General features: G+C 30.3%; 2 protein-coding genes across 8 annotated transcripts in view; both read right to left on the reverse strand.

The window, feature by feature from the left end:
* Positions 1 to 8,233, reverse strand: part of Lamtor3 (Late endosomal/lysosomal adaptor, MAPK and MTOR activator 3) — a 45,619-nt gene extending 37,386 nt beyond the window's left edge. Inside the window, exons 1-3 of one of the 3 annotated variants that reach the window (XM_035360249.2) lie at positions 8,154 to 8,233; positions 6,119 to 6,157; positions 1,679 to 1,713 (exon numbers count right to left, since the gene is read on the reverse strand). In XM_035360249.2, the coding sequence (XP_035216140.1) occupies positions 1,679 to 1,713; positions 6,119 to 6,157 (74 nt within the window). In that variant the 5' untranslated portion in view covers positions 8,154 to 8,233. Of the gene's footprint in view, positions 1 to 1,678; positions 1,714 to 6,118; positions 6,158 to 7,665; positions 7,851 to 7,976; positions 8,133 to 8,153 lie in introns of those variants that run through there. The other 2 variants (XM_035360250.2, XM_035360248.2) reach the window with 2 other exon arrangements.
* Positions 8,234 to 15,696: 7,463 nt separating this feature from the next.
* The window catches only part of Gcn5 (Gcn5 acetyltransferase), a 93,493-nt gene continuing 89,575 nt past the window's right edge, over positions 15,697 to 19,614 (reverse strand). For all 5 annotated transcript variants that reach the window (XM_035360245.2, XM_035360242.2, XM_035360243.2 and 2 more), the window contains exons 19-20: positions 18,159 to 18,243; positions 15,697 to 18,071 (exon numbers count right to left, since the gene is read on the reverse strand). In XM_035360245.2, the coding sequence (XP_035216136.1) occupies positions 17,878 to 18,071; positions 18,159 to 18,243 (279 nt within the window). In that variant the 3' untranslated portion in view covers positions 15,697 to 17,877. The remainder of the gene's footprint in view (positions 18,072 to 18,158; positions 18,244 to 19,614) is intronic.

Below are 19,614 nucleotides of genomic sequence, written 5' to 3' on the forward strand. Positions count from 1 at the left end.
CAAAATGAAGCAAACAGCCAATTTTATAATTTTCTGATTATCAATGAATTATCACAAGAGTTACTTGACCAAAACACTTCTGAAATTAAACTTCATGATTAGTTTCATGGACATTATGTCTGGAATATCTACATTATATTTTATTTATACATTCATTGAATAAATTCCAATAATCTAATGTCTAATACTTTGGTATTGCTGCTTTTACCCTCATACAAATGTCAGTCTTTCTAAAACATGAAATAATTTGATTAATCATTTTTTATTAAATATGTGAACCAAATATTACAGCTTCAATTGTATGGTCATTCACTGTGATTATTATGATATTACTGCATGTGCAACTGAACATATATTTTTGTCACACATATCCATATTAAAAACAGACAGACCTGTTCAAGATAAATGTGTACACACATGGTAAAAATTTAGTGACACTACAAGATAACTTTGTTTTCAGATGCTTAATATGTTGTAAAGTGCTTCTAATGGCCAGAAATACAGAAAGATGCATGATACAAAAAGAAAATTAATGCATGTTAATTTTTCTCCTTTCTCAAATCTTAGATGTCAGAAAGTACAGTTATTAAGTGCATAATTATTAAAAAAAGAGTATGCATGTTTTGTTTTAACTGTCAGATATATGTTGGTTCATTTGATTTAAATTGAGTCTCTACGAATACCACAGTTACATTTTAAATTCTAAAATGCTCATATGTTGGACCCCATTTAATGTACCATAAGAGATATTCAGATGACCAAAAACTCTTGGATGAAATACGCAATCCTCATGCCACTGTTAAGAATTTCTTGATTTGTCTGAACAAAGATTACCAACATTGACAACAATATTGCAATGTACATAATTATTCCCATTAGAAATAGAAACAAATAATTGCTTAGTCATTAGAAGTTAAATTTTCCTTCATTCATTGATAATCCATATACTGTGTCCTTATATTCAAGCAAATCTGAACTAATACAACTTATTTAGGTGAGTTTTCTAGTATTCCTTCAAGTCTTTTTTTATTGCAAACACATTGTGCTAAGAAAAATCAACACATATTTCAAGTCTAAAGTCACAAACAAATAATAAAACAGCAAAATTCCTAAACTGCTGTTTGTTCTTAAAAGCATGAAGGTTTAAAAAAATTTCAAATATGTTGATAGTGATGAAGTCTAAACTAAATTTGATTGTCACATTCAGCACCTAACCTTAACTGATCTTGTTTTCTGTCACTTAAAGAACCAAATTTACGGTAAACCTCAAACACCAGTTTATCACAGAAAAAATTAAATGGTTTTAGATACATGTGATTTTATAACTACCATTAATCTGTTGATTAATGGTAGTAAGTATAATTTTTTAGGGATCCTGGCTAAGCAAAGTTTTCTAGAAAATGTACGTACTTCAGATTTTTAACTGTATTAGAAACAGATGATGAAGCCAATCCAAAGCATTACTTTTCTTTTTATTTCTACATTACGGCCAATTTTTATACTTTCTTATCTATTATTGCTTACTTGATTTTAATGCACAAAGCAGAAAATATCAAATGAGATATCACTGCAATGCAACCCATTACTGCTTACCATCCTTTTCATGAGCAGAACAGTAATTACCAAATGAAATACCACTGTAATACAATAAATATATGCATATACTAAAAATACTAACCTATGTAACATCTCTCTCAGAAACTGTTCAGCTACCTAGAAAATAAAAACAAAAGTTTGATTTTTTAGAAAACATCGAAGCTCTTTTCATTCTTGAAATTTCCTAATAAATGACATTCTGAAGAGAAGAAACAGAAGCTAGTAGACTAAATTTTAAGACAATGCATGAATTCTTATTTATTTCATTATTATTCTTAATAATATTTTTAATATATTCAATTATAAATAAAAAATTAATGCAAAATATTAACTTTTCTCCTTTCTCAAATCTTAGGTATACAGTCAAAAGTCGTTAATTCGGACACCCGTAATCCGGAATGATCTATAATCCGGACCTCAAAGCTAAAATCTTTCTGCGCATGCGCCGCATAGACGCATGCGCATAGGCGTTTTACTCGTGCGCGCAAGACATTTACGACTGCGCATATGCGTCTGCGCAAGTGCAGAATACGTTTTCGCGTGCGCGTTTAATGTATAACGAACGGTATAAGCTAAAATTATCTAATTATCTATTTCAGTTAATGTTGATAATTGCGTTGTTCCTTAATCTTCGAATTGGATCCGGCTTATTATTTTTTGCAGACTGTAAGAGCAATTTTCTAAAAGTAAGCTTGAACTTTCGATTATGTCAAATAGAATTTCCGATGCTGGAGCTCCCAAAGGATCTAGAAAACGAAAGTATGTTTCGATGTCCATCAAACAAAAACGAATTGCTACAAAAAATGGATAAAAGCATATCCTTTGTTTATCAAACCGTTCCGAAATCTGTTTATCAATTTGACGCTGCTCTGCGCGGGGGGGGGGGGGACGTCGCGGCGCGCAATGAACTGGAAGTTGATCTGTCAACACTATCGTTATCTTCAGGGCAGATGTTTTTATTTTATTCGGCTTATAATTCCTTACTAAATGTAGTATTTAATTTCGATGTACTCCGTCTTTATACGATTTAAATCAAATTTCTCGTCATTATAAATATCACGAATACAAATCAAATAATTTTCTGGTTGCAATTTTCTAATTTCGGCTATGCGTAAGGTATGCTTTACGCATCCGCGCGTTGAAAGAAATGTTTAATAAAGTAAACAAATAAATATTAGGCTTCTTTTTTGGTAAATTTTGATACCCTTTAGATCATAATTGCTCATTATTTTATAAATTACGGTTTCATATTTTTAATTTTATAATTTCTGCATGCCATCTTACCAGATTTAAACTGATGATCGATAATCCGGAATCGCCAAAGTCCCGACGAGTCCGGATTAAAGACTTTTGACTGTATAAGAAAACTAGTGTTATTAAGTGTATAATTATTAAAAAAAAGGAGTATGCATTTTTTTTTTTTAACTATCAGAGATATATGTTGGTTCATTTGATTTAAATCAAGTCTCTAGGAATACCACAGTTACATTTTAAAATGCTAAAATGTTCATATGTTGGACTCCATTTAATGTACCATAAGAGATATTCAGATATCAAAAACCTTTAGATGAAATATGCAATCCTCATGCCATTGCTAAGGATTTCTTGGTATCTGAACAAAGCCTATCACAATTGCCAACAGTCTTACAATGTACAGAATTATTCCCATTACAAATAGAAACAAATACTTGCTTAGTCAATCCATATATTGTTTCCTTATAGTAAAGCAAATCTGAACTAATGCTTAATTAGTACTTGCTCTTAATATCAAGAGCCATAACTTATTCACAAGTCGAAAAAATAGCACAAAAGCATGGATTACTTTTGGACTCACAGAGACTGAACTTCCTCAGCATGCAATAGGAGGAAGACAAAGTTTAGCAGAACAATATTTCTTTAGACATCATTCCCATGATGCATCGCTAGTAGTTATAAAACATGTTAACTAAGCTTTACGATGACAGCCGTGAATTTCAGTTTTTCAGACATCGCATATAGAAAGCAAAATTTTCCAATTTATGGAATTTATGAAGGAATGGGAAGAAGTGGTAATAAATGAAGACAATATAATAGAAGTTTTTCATTGCAATGTCACTGTGCCAATCGTCAATAAATTAATAAATTTTAAAAAAAGGTGAAATCTGTAGAATGATTCCAAATCAAGAAAATATCACTATCAATACTGAAGTAACTTTTAATAAAGCACAAACAAATATTTAAGGTTTTTTTTTTTTTTTTTTTTTTTTTTTTGTGTGTGTGTGTGTGTGTGTGTGTGTGTGTAACTTTTTATTTTTTTAAGGTTACAAATGCTTCATTATTTCATAAATCACTGTTTCATAACTTTATAATTTCAACATGCCATTTACTAGATTTAAACTAATGATCTGTAAATCTGGAAAAATCGAAAATCTGAAATCGTCAATGTCCAACGAATTCAGATCTCGTATTTGTACTGTATATACAGTGCAAAGTCTTTAATCTGGACTCGCCGGGACTTTAATACTTTACGTACACACTTTATGTACATGTTAGCAGTATAAATATAAGCCAGTATTAGGCTAAATACATACCCAATATTTATTTAGGCTCAAATTTAGCATCTTATCGTTAAAGTTGGCAACTGACAATTCTGAGATTACTGAGCAGGTGCAAACAGATTTCAGCACCAGTCACTAATGTTTTCTCATCTTTTATTTATTGCTTTGTTTAATCTTTAAAGTTTGCCAATAAACAATGCAACTATAAAAAAGGAATTTTAAAGAGTCACTTCGACCAAAACCAAACATCAAAACAGATTGTGTTTGGAAACTCCTAGATTCCATACTTTAAATGAAGACATCATTGAAAGAAAAAGATATCTGCTGCATTTATTTTGTAACTTTACCACCCATGCATATATGTAGTTCAGATAGTTATAAAAAAAAAGAAAGAAAGAAAGAAATGAGGACCAAGAAAATTAATAGGATGAAGAGCTATTAAATTCAATTTTCTTTTAAATAACTGTAGAATAAAAAATGCACATTTTTATATGATTTTTGTTTCCTTCTAAGCATTAGTAAATTAATCAAGTATGTTATGATAACATGTTCTGTAATATATATAATTTTAATTCAAATACTAGCTGATTTATTTTTAAATGGAAAAAAAAAAAAAAAAAACTATCCGTATGGACTCATGGAGCAAAGACTATATTGTATTATAGATAAATAAGTTAATTCCATAAAATAATAGTAATAAAAGAAATAATATTTCAGAAGAGTATAAAAAGGACTTGCACACCTTAATACTGATATTGGTAATTTTACTACTTTATAAATTTTAAGTCAGTTTTGCCTCCAATTCTATGGTGATAATGAAGTAATTTGTAGCCTGAGCATGATATATTGGATAATCAAAGAGAGAAATGAAATTCATTTCTCTGATTTTAATATTGCTACGAACTAAACAATTGAGATGACTTAAAATTTAAAGCACAATCAATTTTCTAAATAACACAAAAAAATTAACAATGAAAAAATGCGGATTTATAAGTAGTCAGAATCCAATAAAATTAAACAAGCCAACCAAGCAGAATGGAAAACTCACCAAAAATCATTAAGAATTAAAATGAAGTAAAAATAATGAATTAGAAAAAATGAACTGCCAACTCAAATAATAATAATAATAATAATAATAATAATAATAGTGCAAAAAAAAAAAAAAAAAAAACAATCCAAATGTGAGAGAGCATTTAACAATTGAGTTTAACAAATTAATTTTAAAATAAAAAACCTAAATTAACTGAGAATTAATTTCAAAAAATGAATGCTTAAACAATGGATAATTAGCAACATAGTTTCAAAATTTTCATGGAAACAAAAATGCATAAAAACGATTAAGAATTGAATTGCAGTTCGTAGCTTAGGCAGCTACTGAATTAAGAGATAACTTCAGAGGTCATGTAACTATACAAAACTTTGACATCACCAAAAATCACTGGGTGCTTTTTTTTTTTTTTTTTTTTTTTTCTTTTCTTTTTGGTATGTGTGTGTGTCTGATGGTGCAAACTTTGAGCATCTGTTGCAACATTCAAGCTGTCGAAACACCATTTGTATTCATGTTCAATAAATGCTTAAAAATTAATCAATCTCTTGTTTCCTTTCCCATCTTCTACCTCTGCTATCACTTAGCCCCAACATTTCCGGGTATAAGTTCCTGTGCAATTCTTAATTCTTATGATGTGCCCTACCTCCCCTAGAAGTTTATCACGACATTTACATTACACCCTGTATAACAGAAAAAGAAAAAATATATAATAATTATATATATATAACATTTATACTGAATTCCATTTCTATACGATTTTAATATAAACGAAACAGTTAAAATTTTATAGTAACAAATCTGAAACAAAATTCAAATATATGAATGCTACATGTCTCTAAATGTTCTAATATTTAATTTTATTGGATTATTTATTATTCAGCAGTAATTTTGTGAATAATTCAGCAGTAATTTTGCAAATTAGTTAAATGAAACAAACCTCTGGATTATTCTCACAAACTATGTCTCCAACTGGCATCTATATTAAAAAATAAGACAAGTTAATCGATTACAATGTCAATTAAAATGCAAATAGTAACATTAAACTAAAAAAGTTACACATATCATAACATTATGAGTAATTTCAAATAATTCAAATTTAATTATTTCAAGTAATACACCCACTGAGTATTCAATGAATTATAGTACCTGTTTTCACATTATCAAAGAAGTGACATCTACTATGTAATTAAATTTCACATTTTAAATTATACGTTTTCTGCATATTTTTTAATAGTTCCAATGTAAAGAGACAAATTTCATAAAAATTAAATAATTTTTCTTTTCTTTTTTTCCCTTTTTTTAAACGTTTTTTGGAAAATTAAAGGGAAAAAGTGCAGAATCGCCCACTGCTTTGCACGTTTCTCAAAATCGCTAAGTTGAAGAAAACAAGTTAAAGAATTTGCACAAACTCGGTATCCATGTACACATCAATCTACTTAAAAAAACATCAGAGAATTGCATAAACTTGGCACTGCACACTCCCTTGACTTTTTTGTCCATGTACACATCGACACACTGCACATAAGTGGGCGATTCTGCACTTGAGCCAATTAAAGCAATCTGACTCTCAGACATTTCAGCATATTTACATTACTTCCCAGAATTTTTATCAAAGTAAGGTCCATTTAAAAATCATTTTTAGCAGCAGACAGAAACGTTTTGGATTTTACCCAATATTCAGTAACAGTAAACTTTTCAAATTTATAGTGCAATTATCAAAATTTAGGTATTCTCAAGGCAAGTGACCTACTGGGCCGTATCTATAACAACAGATGACCACCCTGTTTTTGCTTTTGTTAGTGAATAAGAATCATGTGATAAACCCAACTGGCCGTAAATCATCAGCCAAATTTGTTGACCTTGCTATGGTGCCAACACTCGGATAACAGAATGAATATGGTGTCATTTTAATAACTGCAAGTACTATGAAAAGGACAACACCCAAAATGCTGATTTGTCACCCTGCTAAACTGTCATGGCAATCCATCGATCATATGGACAAATTTATGGGGCTGGTAAATTTTACTTTAAAATGAATGACACTACTAGCACTAAGATTACTAGATTTTAGATTTTCAATGATAAAAGCACATTTAACTAATATTCACCATACCACTCCCCATTTGGAAAATGGAATTTGATTTCAATTGCATCAGAATATTAACAGCAAATAATATCAAACGTTTTATATATATTCTCTTTAAAAATTTAAACTGATAAATTAACAACTGCATTTAAAGGCGACTTCATAAAATTTTTTAATATTTTTATATAAAATTACGAAATGGAATGCATGTTTACAATTTGTGAACTTAAGGTAAGTAAGAAATTAAAGTTAATAAATAAATATATATATATATTATAGCTTACATTATATTACAGAATGAATTCGAAAATGCAACAATTTCTTTTTGAAATCTCTATCCCATAGCATACAATCATAATGTAATAATTACATACACAATAAAAAGGCCATCTACAAACCTGCAACTTCTCAGAATAATAATTTTCTGATTCAGGCTGTAAATGATGATTTTTACACTGATGCGATATAGCTGCTATTCTTGAAGCAGATCGTGCCATAATAATGCAAATCTCCTCAGTATAAATGAATATTTATTTTTTCCCCCTATGAATAATGACATTTAGATAACGGCACAGTTCTGTTTTCTTTTACGCCTCCCCCCCCCCACGTCTTGAATATAGAAAAGGTACAAAAAGATCAACTAAAATACTATTATTTGATGGTTTGTGCTACAAATTTATTTTTTGAAAATATAAACAAATTAAATTACTTCTCAAGATCTTGAAACAGTTACTCATAACAGAAAAAAAAAAAGGAGAACACGCTTTCAACACAAATGTTTTGATTGAAGACTTAGCAATAGTTATAAAATTCGGATATTTTATGCATTAAAAAATTATTTAGCATTATAAACATAAGCAATTTAGATATTCGAAGATTTAAATACCTTTACTTATTTCGTTTATCATGTGACATAAAAACCTTACGCAGCCAGATGCAAAACTACAGCTCTGGCCAGATGATCAGAAATAAACGACAGTAATAAACTACACATGCAGATTTGTACTACTCCTCGTTCTTGCAATCTTTTTCCCGCAAAGTTAATCAAAAAAAGTAATTGCAAATCAAAAATAACAAAATTAAGATTGATAAAAAAATTAGTTTCCTTTCTTACTTAATTATTTTTATAATATTAGCAAAAAATATTTAGAACGAAATGGTTTTAAGAAAATAAAGAGTCATGTTCATTAGGATTCTATACGAATAAAGAAGATATAACTGAATGTAAAAGTTCATAGGTTTCAATGTTTTTGGCTGGGTTTATTTGATTATGGCACAGCTGGAGAGGTCTATTTGTCTAACAGGAAGGATGCGTTCATAGAGGACTTATAGGAGAAACTGCTTGTATCCACTTTACACATGGGTAAACCAAAAAATGCCAATGCCATCAGCCCAATCGCCTGAAATCCAACTCCAAGCCAGACTACCTGTATTCAGCGATTTTACCACTCGTCCGCTGGTGGACGGTTTGGGTGGGACTTCGACGATAATCCTATGGTTAATCATTAAACTTAATCAAGCGTACAGTACTTCAAAAATGTATTCGAACTCCTTTTCAGTCCCTCGAAAAAGTATTCGAACACCTCTCGATACAGACCCTCAGAAAAGTATTCGAAAACCGCTACCAATCTCGACAAAACAAATACTGTTAAATTAAATTTTCATTAAAACAAACTGTTGCTCAGGAGATAAATTTCCATAGCCATGAAAAAAAAGCTAACGTAAACGTTAAAAGAAAGCTCACGCTTTCCCAGAAAAAATATTTTGTTTTGAAATTTTATAAGGTTATTGAGGTTAATTCAACGAGAAATGCTTTCGTGGAGAAGTTTGACGGCAATTGACTCGTATCAAGGCCTTGCTCGTATTCATATGACACACCGGGAAAACCACGGAAACCAACCATGCATGCAGCACGTTCGCCTGGGTTCGAACTTAAACCAGATCAAACTACAAATATTCAATTATTACCTCATTCGTGAGATTTGAAACTTTTTCTAAAACTTCTTTTTTTCATAGTTCTCACCAGAATAGAGATTAATTAATTAAGACACAATAACACGCCGAATAAATACTAATTCAGAAGTCAAACAACAAAAATCAGCGTTAATTTACAAAAGTTTCACAGGACTAGTTTCGATGGTTCGGTAAAACCATCGAAACTAGTCCTGTGAAACTTTTGTAAATTAACGCTGATTTTTGTTGTTTGACTTCTGAATTAGAGATTAATTGTTGACTATTTAAAGCAAGCGTTTGATTCTTTTAAAGCTTTCGCCAGCCTTACTCGCAGTTTACTCTCTATTACTCTGTCAAAGATTATTCCGGCTTTAGCCATTTTTGCTAGCCGACGTTTAATACGTGCCATTAAAAAATTAAAAAAAAAAAAAAAAAAAAAAAAAAAAAAAAACATGTTTTGCAGTCTTTGACTATGTTACGAAACTTTAAACTTTCAGTTCATATTGTTTTTAAATGCAACTACCTGCAAGTAATGGAATTTTATTTTGTAAGCGCAAGTGAAGGCCTTCTGTTAAAAGGCATGTAAAAAGGTTATTTTATGCTGTGTAAAACTTTTGTCCTCTTAATTGTCGCAGTTGTTATCACCACTGAAGCGATAACTCGCTTATCTGCCTTTTAGGTGTCCGAAAGACAAGCAAAACTCTACGCATATTTTTAAAGCTTTTACAATTTTGATCAAAATAGCTTCTTCGAGTGGTCGAAACACCAGAATACCTGGTCTCTGGCGACCTACCTCCATCGAGTAATCCGCGAAAATAGAAGATATGCTATTTGTACTTTTAGTATGTTCCTTCACTGAGGCTTTTGGCCTCTCAGAAGTTTTAGCAAAAGATAATCTATAACTGGTAATAGTTCTGCTTTTTATCTGATCCAGATTTACTTATCACCACGAGGAGCAATTTCCTCGGCGATAGTTTCTCGCGCCTGTTTATTTACTTGTGGCTCCTTGCAATGTGGTCCAGAGCTGTTTTTGCTAGAATCAATGATTTTCTCAGAATGTCTTTTACGTATGTTCATTGGATGACAGCAGACAGACAGACAAGGTAGACAGATGTCTTGTTTTGCACCCGCTAAGTCTTTCTGCTCCGATGGGCGAAAAATCAAGCTTAGGTGCGAAGGAAAAATAGATAGAAAATTGGCAATTTCGTGTTTCCGAGGAGAGAAAAAAGGAACTTCGTACTCTTTATACGAGTTCAAAAAGCCAGGAAGAAAAAATGGGACAAAATAAAATTAAAATAAATGGCCCAAAGTAATGTAGGGGGGGAAATTAAAAAGGGCCTACAGAAAGAAAAGGAAAAGAAGTAGAAAATTTCCTAAAAATTACGATTAGTCCATGCCTGTAGTCAAAAGGGGAGGAGGCTGGGAAAAGCAAGGAGGTTAGAATAGAAGGAGGGAAGGTTCAACTCAAACGGTGAAGTTTGGCGGCCATGTTCCTGTTATCGCTGTGACTTATGCAAGGAAGTCTGTAATTGCAATATATATTTTTTTTTCTTTTCTTTTTGAAGCATGTCACTTGTGTTGTATATGGATGCACAAACAGATTTTCGAAAAAGATTCCTGGGATTACTTTTCACGCGTAAGTATGGATTTTTTTTTTTTTTTTTTTTTTTTTTAGTAATTTGAAAACTATGGTAAATATCACAATGTTGTTTTCTTTCCAGATGTAAAAAAAAGAGACTTAATAACAATCAAAATATGTTAAATACGTTTTAATGTTTCTGTTTATAGCTGGTATATTTGTTCCTTAACATATAATGATGTATGTTAAGATTTAAACTGTATAATTTGAACGTCTTAGGTAAAACGTTTGATAATTTTCATGAAAAGTAAGACACCAGTTGTTACTATTTTTCTGAATTTTAAAGGTGTTACATAAAGTAATGCTTTTCTTTATGTATTGTTATTCATTTTAAAGTTTTTTGAACTGTTAAGAATATAATTTGTGCATTTGATCAAGATAAACTAACTTTTCTGTTGTTAAAATTTTTTTGCATAAATTTACAAATTTGTGGGCAGTATAGTGATAAAAGTAAGTAAAATATTTACACAAATGAACATGTTTAAAGATGTATCCAAAAATATAGAAATATTTCTGTAATTTAGCTTAATTCAAGGCAATTTCTTTGAGATTCATAAATATGAAACGCGCATAAACTGAAATCACTGAATTCACATAAATCTACTTTATTTTATTAATATTTATTTTCTTGTTGTTATAAGGTTGTTGGTTGTGAAAAGAATCTACTTAAAACTGCATTTTTAAAAAAAATGCAACCTGTGACTATTTTTTTAGATAATTATCTGCTATTAGTTTCAGGTTAAATATATTTTAAATGATTCTTTAATAAATTACAATATTGTGAATAAATCAGAAATATCACTTCTTAAAGGAAAAACTGGAAAGTATACCCAACAGTTGCTAATAAAACCTGAACAAATTCTATTTTTAAAGGCTTTAATGTTATGCACATGCATTCAGATTTCGAACTATTTCTTAATGGTTTTCTGTACGTAGTAAATTACGGATATCATCTTTATAACTTTGAAACAAAAAACTAACAATAGCGAAGTATTTCATTATAAATTTGACATATTTTTAGTGGAAAATACATGCACGAAACAGCTTAAAAACACGTACATTTCACTGCCGTAATGCAATGTTTTGAAGTTACAAACATGGACGCCGCTTTTTCGGTGGAGTTTCATTCCCCGATAGTGGAAGAAACTGCGAACCCTCTCTCCTTATATTCTAACCTCATTGTTGAAAAGTGGCGGCATGTTCACCATCACGTTTGCAACAGATCAGTTTTCCAATTCATTTGCTTTATAATCCGAACGTTTGTGTGGCAGAGCGATTACATTCGTCCGAGGAATAACCGAAATATTGGCAGTTGTGGCACTGCGCCAACCCGCCTTTAAATTCATACGACTCGACAGTGATTTTGAAGAAAGATAGGTTTCCATACTGTAGATCTTCTCCACACCTAGCTCATTTACGAGCTGGAACAAGGCCAACTTCGGAAATTTTGAATAAAAAAATTTGTAATTTTTTGCAGATATGCTTAGAAATACATCTACTTTAAAATGATGGTAAAAATTTTATAGATTATAATTCAATTTTTTTCGAAAAATATATAAAATTTATTTTAAAATGCAAATTTTAAAAATTCATAAAAAATGGGCGAATGTTATTTGGAATGAAGCTAAATTTTGAAATGTGAAAGGAAGAATGAAATAAGTTTAATAAAAAAGAGATATTAATAAAGGCAAATTGAAGGAAAAAAAAAACTAGCACATCATTTCAGAAAAAGCCCAAAATAATGATTGATATATATATAAATCTAATACATATCCTAAGTTTCGCTTTCGAGACATGAAAAACTCAAGTGGGAATTTTGTCAATCGGCCGAGTAGAACGGGAGATATAGAACTGTCTCCCCCCCCCCCTTTTTTTTTTTGGAGGAAGGGCAGTTTACTTGCCCCTGTAACCTTATTTTTCCGGCGTAGCTTAGCTTTCTTGAGGACTTTCACGATGCATTATTATATAACATAGTGGTCTGAAACTCAAATTGCATGCGGGTCGCATGTGCGATCCGAAAGAAGATATCGGCCCGTATATAATCAGAAAGCTGCTACGAGATCAGATATTTTTTAACAAAATTTCAAATTACTAACTAAATTTTAACTTGCATTCAAATTTCACTTGCTGATATCAAAACATACATAAACAAATAATAATAAACTCAAAGGGGGAAAAAGTGTAATTTATCATAATTATTTTCTACCTGTAACAAATTTTGTTTGGTTACATTTCGTAATTCAAACATATTAGCAACTAAATATTAAATTCCTAGATTGAGATTTATTTCAAATAACTCTAATATGTTAAATTAATCACTATATAACTTAGCTTTAATATAAAATTCACAAATTATGAAAACTTACCACAAATTTTCTTAGAAAACTTCCCTCATGGGACAAAAACAGAATAAATATGAAGAACCTATTATATTCCCTTCATACATTACATTTTTTACCAACATATGCAGAAAATATAAGATTGTATGTAAATAATTATACATTTTATAAGGTATTTATTAGTTTAATTAACCAGTTATTTTATGTTGCAAAACTTCACTGCCCCTTCTGGCCAAATTGCTAATTTTAGCTCGTGCGCATTTAAATGAAGGTTTCAGATTCCTTTAGTCTGAGCATGTTCAACAACAGCATCCTTGTCTATGGCATTTCTTTAATCTTGCAAATAGTGTTGTCACGCTGGTGTAAGTTTGAGCCAACTTGCATGTTAAATGTTTCTGCGTAGCCTTTGGTTAATTGAAGATTTAGATTAAAATTTGAATTCCTTACTTTTGAGTTTATGCCATAAATGCTAGACCAATTGTAAGCATCAGGAGTGCCTTCCATTCAACTTTACCGAGTGCTTAATAAAAGGGTCTTTTACACCTTTCTTACACTGTTTATCTAGATGTAGTAAGTCGCTTAGTTCTAAAACTAAGTCTTGCCTTAGTGTATGCTATCAAAAAAAGTGAGACTCTATAATTTCTCCATTGTTTACTACGGTTCAACATCTTACATTACGAGTTTCATAATGTTTGTAACATTGGAGAAAATTTATTGAAACTCTTCATCCTGGATTGTAGATGCTCATCAGTCAATCAGATCCTTTTGTTAGACTTGTTAATTTTCAACCAACTAATGGCTGTTTCAAGGAATGTAAAAGTACAAAGTCATTATAAGAGAGAGAGAGAAAAAAAAGACACACCAGAATATAAAAGATTTACCAACTTTCAGCTAGTGAATAAATTCACTGATCATACTGACGACCCACCTTAGACTAATCATGGCCACCTGACATGAAAGCATTCAAAGTCCGATTATTGTCCTTTTTTCCCCTTAGGTTCTTTTGTGGGATGTCACAGCATTGTTATATATGTACTTTTAGCTATGCACCAGTGCTATTGGAATGTAATGACTGCTGAAAGTTTGCAAGTGATTTTCAATTATCTTAATAAACACCATATTGCAATGCACTGCCCAATGAATTTATGTTATATTGAAATCTATAAGCACTGTATTAAACCAAACACATAATTCAAATGTATTAGCAGACCATCACTTTCACACCACTGATATAAGAGATATTACAATCTACATACAAGTTTATTAAGATTATTTACATATATACAAAATTCATCATGCCTTCATTTTTCTTTCGCATGTACTAACAGATTTTCTATTTGGTGGCTTGAAAAGTTACGATGCATTTTCTCTCTATGCTTCAAAGGTCATTTATTTATATAAAGAATAGTGATCAGTTAAAAGTATACTGCTCATTTTGTTTGATAACTTTTTGCTTTCCTTTAATGAGCTTCGTAATTCCTCATTCACAAAAGAACTACTTTTATCAGGGAAAAACTGAATAACGTACAGATTTATGGCCTCATCTGAACTGAATGTTATACCATGAAAGAAATTTTGAATAAAGAGAAGCAAGTGAAAGTCTGAGGGCATAAATTCAGGAGAGTTTGATACATGTGGTAATGCATTTCATAAAAGTTCCAATAATTTTTGTCAGGTGATTAAACTTGTGCGTGGTCTCACATTATGGGGATGAAATGCATTTCTTATATGATTAAGGAACTCTGGCAATTTCTGAAAGATAGATTTTTTGAAGCTGTTCAGTTGGCAGCAAAGTAGAACATATTTGCAGCCAGTTCAACTTACTGAAATTCAACTACATAACACAGTTTATGTGAAATTTCAGAAATAACACTAACTTTCTAGCATATGAGATTTAATGTACTGAAAATGATCAGGTTAAAGGTGGGAAGATTTTGGAAAAATGTATTCTCAATATCGTTGAGAAGTTTCTCTCGCTGTAGAGAAAAATCAGCCAAAAGAAATTGATTTTTTTACATATTCAATACAAGGATCATTATTTTTACATTTTATTCATACATAACATTACTAATCAATTTTCATTATATGCATATTTAACCTCACTTGTATGCCTACACTAATAATATACTACTTAAATAATACATATAATAATTGTTTCAAAAGAATAAGCAATAATATACATATGTGTATATGCAACTTCTGCTTTTTGTTTTTGCATGTGGTTTATTATGAACTGAATTTGGGATGGCCTTTAAACGTATTCATTTTAAATTTTATTTCTCATCATTACGAACTGCTATCAGTGGATTAGGTTTAGAACTGTTTTTTTAACTTTGTATTTTTTCTTTCTTGTATATGTACACTCTAGGACTCACAGAAGATGCACTTCTGTGTATTTGAATACATTTTGAAACTGAATTTCATTTCAATACAGTAATATAATAATAAAAAATGTGTATTTATCCAAAAAGAATAGAAAATAAAACTGAATCTAGATAAACTGGGTCTAAATTATTTATTGTTGCAAGCAATAACCTAGTTTATAATTTTTTGCAATCTTCATAATTTTGTAAGGCGGAACTACTGGATAAAGAAAAGAATAAAATACAACACTGTACAAACTGGTCATGTTTAAAATACAGAAATATTTTTGAAAATTATTATTTAAATATGCAACTAAAAATTAATTCACTTCTAAAATCTCAGATTATAATGACAATTTTTTTATTACGCCAACATGTTTCAAAGAAAATAACTGAAATGCCACATCAGTAAATAAGTAAACTTTCCCCCACATTTCTCTTTCTTCGGGGAAAAACTTACTTATTTCAACTTATTGCAGAAGTAATAAAATGTTTATTTTCAAATAAGTTAAACTGTTATTAATAAATTTATCTCTACTAGCAGTCCTATTCACTTCTTCCAGAAGAAATCCACCCATAATCAAAATATCAAAATCACGAATATACGATCTCGAGAAAATAGTATTTCATTCAAACATTAAATGTTTTCATAAACAAGACAGCAATGGGACACCAGGACGTTACCACACGGTAATACAGGTACTGTCCTATGATGCTATTGATAGAGTCAAAGCTTCCTACAGAAGATCTGTGCTATCTTTCCAAAACATTTCCATGAAGTCAGCATACAAAAAGGATATATATACTAATATAACACTCCATATTATAGACTTTTTCATAACAATTATTGCTCACAAATACCTTGATCTTGTTCTGGAAGGTATTTGCAGGGCCATTCGTAGGTCATTATTCCCACGTATTTTCCAAAGATCGACACCCCCAAATTGAAAATAGAAAAGGGTTAGTGATTAATAAAATTTTTTATTTCATACTAAGTACTTATATACGACAAATTGTGTAAAAAGTACTTACATATGACAAGTACTTACAATGAATTTCATGATTTTAAAATATTTAGGCATGGTATTGTGAGAGTCCTGCCACCTACGTACTTTTACATGCTACACCACAGCCAGAAATGGCCTTGGGTATTTGACAATACTGTTGATTTTGCAATGAAACTGGATCATTCATGATACATCTTCAAAACTGTTAATAGTTTGTCTAAAAATGTTATTTGCTTGTGTTAATAGGCAATAACAGGTGGTGTTCTTGAGATCATATTTCTCCACAAACACAGTTGTCTGAAAAGTAGATATTTCTCTCACAATAGTAAGTGGGGAAGGATCTTTGTCCAGATATGAGACATCTTTTCCAATTTATGACATTTATTAATCCATGTGTTCTCCTGCCTTGGAGAACGGTTCCATTCGTTCTGTCACATTTGACCAATTTTCTTGGTTATATATATATATATACATGGATGTGGCCAATTTGGAATCATAATTAATTACTAAACTTAATTTGCCTACGTACATCTTTCCCTTGATATGTTGGAGAATCTCTGAAATCATATTATTCATGATTTTTATGGCCCTTTAAGAGATAGGCAAAACATTATTATTGCAACATTTATGAAATAATATGAACGGGACTGGTTAGAACTGTAATGTCATCTACAGCCACTAAACTCGATAGCTTCTGTGAATTAGTTCTCACATGTTTGCTGAAGAACAGTGAATTATTTCCAAGAACAAAATCAGCTATGTCACCAGCACAGGTCTGCTTTATGAGAAAGATTTATGGTTTAAGTGAACTGAGCTTTCTTCTGCCCTTTATAATGCATACTACTAACATGATTCCTATAAAGTTAATATACATGTAATATCTAACATTGTTTCTATTTCAGAACTGCAATGAATAACATAAAGCAACTCTTAACAAAACAAAACAAAAAAAAAAAAAAAAAAAAAGGGGGGGGGGTTGAACGTTGAATTCTTGGAGGCATATTTGAATTTCCAAAATAAAACATCAAAATATTTTAATGAATTCAAAAAAATAATAAAGTCTCTTTTTTAAATATCTTAAAAATATGAAATGTACAAAAATCTAAAAAATAATAAAAACAATTTTTTATAAATAATTTAATTACACAAAAATGATACCTTATGACATACACAAAAATAATGACAACATCATTCAGATCTGATAGTATTAGAAATGACATTACTTCCATGAAAAAAATGTATACAATTGTTTAAAACTTGTTACAAAGGTATTAAAATTGGTTTTTGCAGTTAATGATATAAAAATAATTTATTTGTCTGAAAATCCTGCCTCTCTCATTTTATTTTGGAAATGAGTTTCCAGAGTGCAAGCATATTTATAATACTCTGAATCACTACTATTATAAGTCTTGCAGTTATTAAATATTTTTTGCATATCAGAACGGAAATCAACAAAATTGCTGTAGTAGCGGTTTTTCAGTCTTTCTGTCATAGTCTGCAAATCTGAAACATATAAAAGAATATTAAAAAGAAAATATGATTTTTTTTATCAGGAAAAAATATTTTAATTCTAAGAGTATTTCTACTCACCCATAGGAGATTTGATATGTTCATAATAATCCGGAGCTTCTGTTTTGTCTACTGGCTTTTGAAATGGCCATGCACAACTATGATTCTGGAAAAAAGTACTGAATATGTAAAATTTCCCTTTATATACATTTAATTAATAATTTACTTAAGGTTTCTAAAATTAATATATATGTAAAAAATCTAAACGTATTTTGAAAATGTTAAAAATAATTTCCTTTCATCAACTGGAAATAACATATACCTATAAAATAAAATTCTGATTAGAGATGGTGAGAAATGTTATATTTAAAAGCCATCGAATTAGTAAGGAGAGAAAATTTAGTTTTGCACCTGAAAATCTCCATATTTTATACATATTTTCAGTTTTCTTTTTCCTGGGATAAAATGCACAGGTTGAAATTTATTATTATTATTTTTTTCTTCCAAAAGTAGATTCTTGCAATGAAGGCCTCATATCACTTGACCTTTTAGGAATTCCCTTCTCTTAAAACGCAGACTGTGGTTACTGAGCATATGGAATTTACTGTATTATAAAAATTATTTTATGATTTTAGAGATACTTGAAACATGCTGATCTCACAAATCCACCTCTGATTTTATTCAAGCGGTTAACTTCTTGAAATTTTAAATAATCGATTTTCACAGGTTTATTAAAAAATTCAATTTTTACATCATATGCAACAATGCACTTTGTCCATTCCCCTATGCTCAGTAATTTCCTTACCTTCTTTCTTTTCTTCTCTCACCTTTTGTTTAACATCATAGTCTTTTTGACATTTTATGTATTTCCTAACAATAGTTCTCTTTTCTGTGTGAAGAATGGATATATGTTGCTTGTAAATCATAGAGACATTTAACGTTCTTTGTAAATGCATTTTGCATTTTCATATCAAATTTCAAATACATGAAATTTTAATAAAGTTCTCTGAATCCTTATTATTTAACAATCAAAATTTAAAATGCTGTGCACTCATTAAAAGTTGTTACAAAGGTATGCACCTGTTTGCGCATTTCATATCAATGCGCAAACAAGTTCGTAATAGACTGAATGAACACCAAACTGACTGATAATAGCTTTCTAAAATTTATTTTACCAAAAGTAACACTTCACAATTCTGGAACTTTCCACAAAAACATTTGTACAGCTCTTCACAGTATCACAGAATACAATGAGTAGCTACATTTCAAACAACTAAGAATGTTAAACACAAAACAATACAAAGTACATCTATGGGAGCTAGCTAAGATGGATATCTCACTATTCCGAATTCCTCTCAGAACTAACAAGTGAGAGCAGATGCTCTCTTTGCTCTTATATAGTTTTCAACCAGCCATCCAGAAATCTCTAGCATTTCTCGAAATTACTGGAAGGCATATGAGGGCCGGATATGGTTACAGCTATTTATAGAATAAATTACAGTTATTCAATTATAATACCCATTACAGTAATACAGGA

Source organism: Stegodyphus dumicola, chromosome 4 (genome assembly GCF_044657685.1).
Source record: "Stegodyphus dumicola isolate Sdum_Otavi_A_Nest chromosome 4, ASM4465768v1".
In the NCBI taxonomy this organism is placed as follows: domain Eukaryota; kingdom Metazoa; phylum Arthropoda; class Arachnida; order Araneae; family Eresidae; genus Stegodyphus; species Stegodyphus dumicola.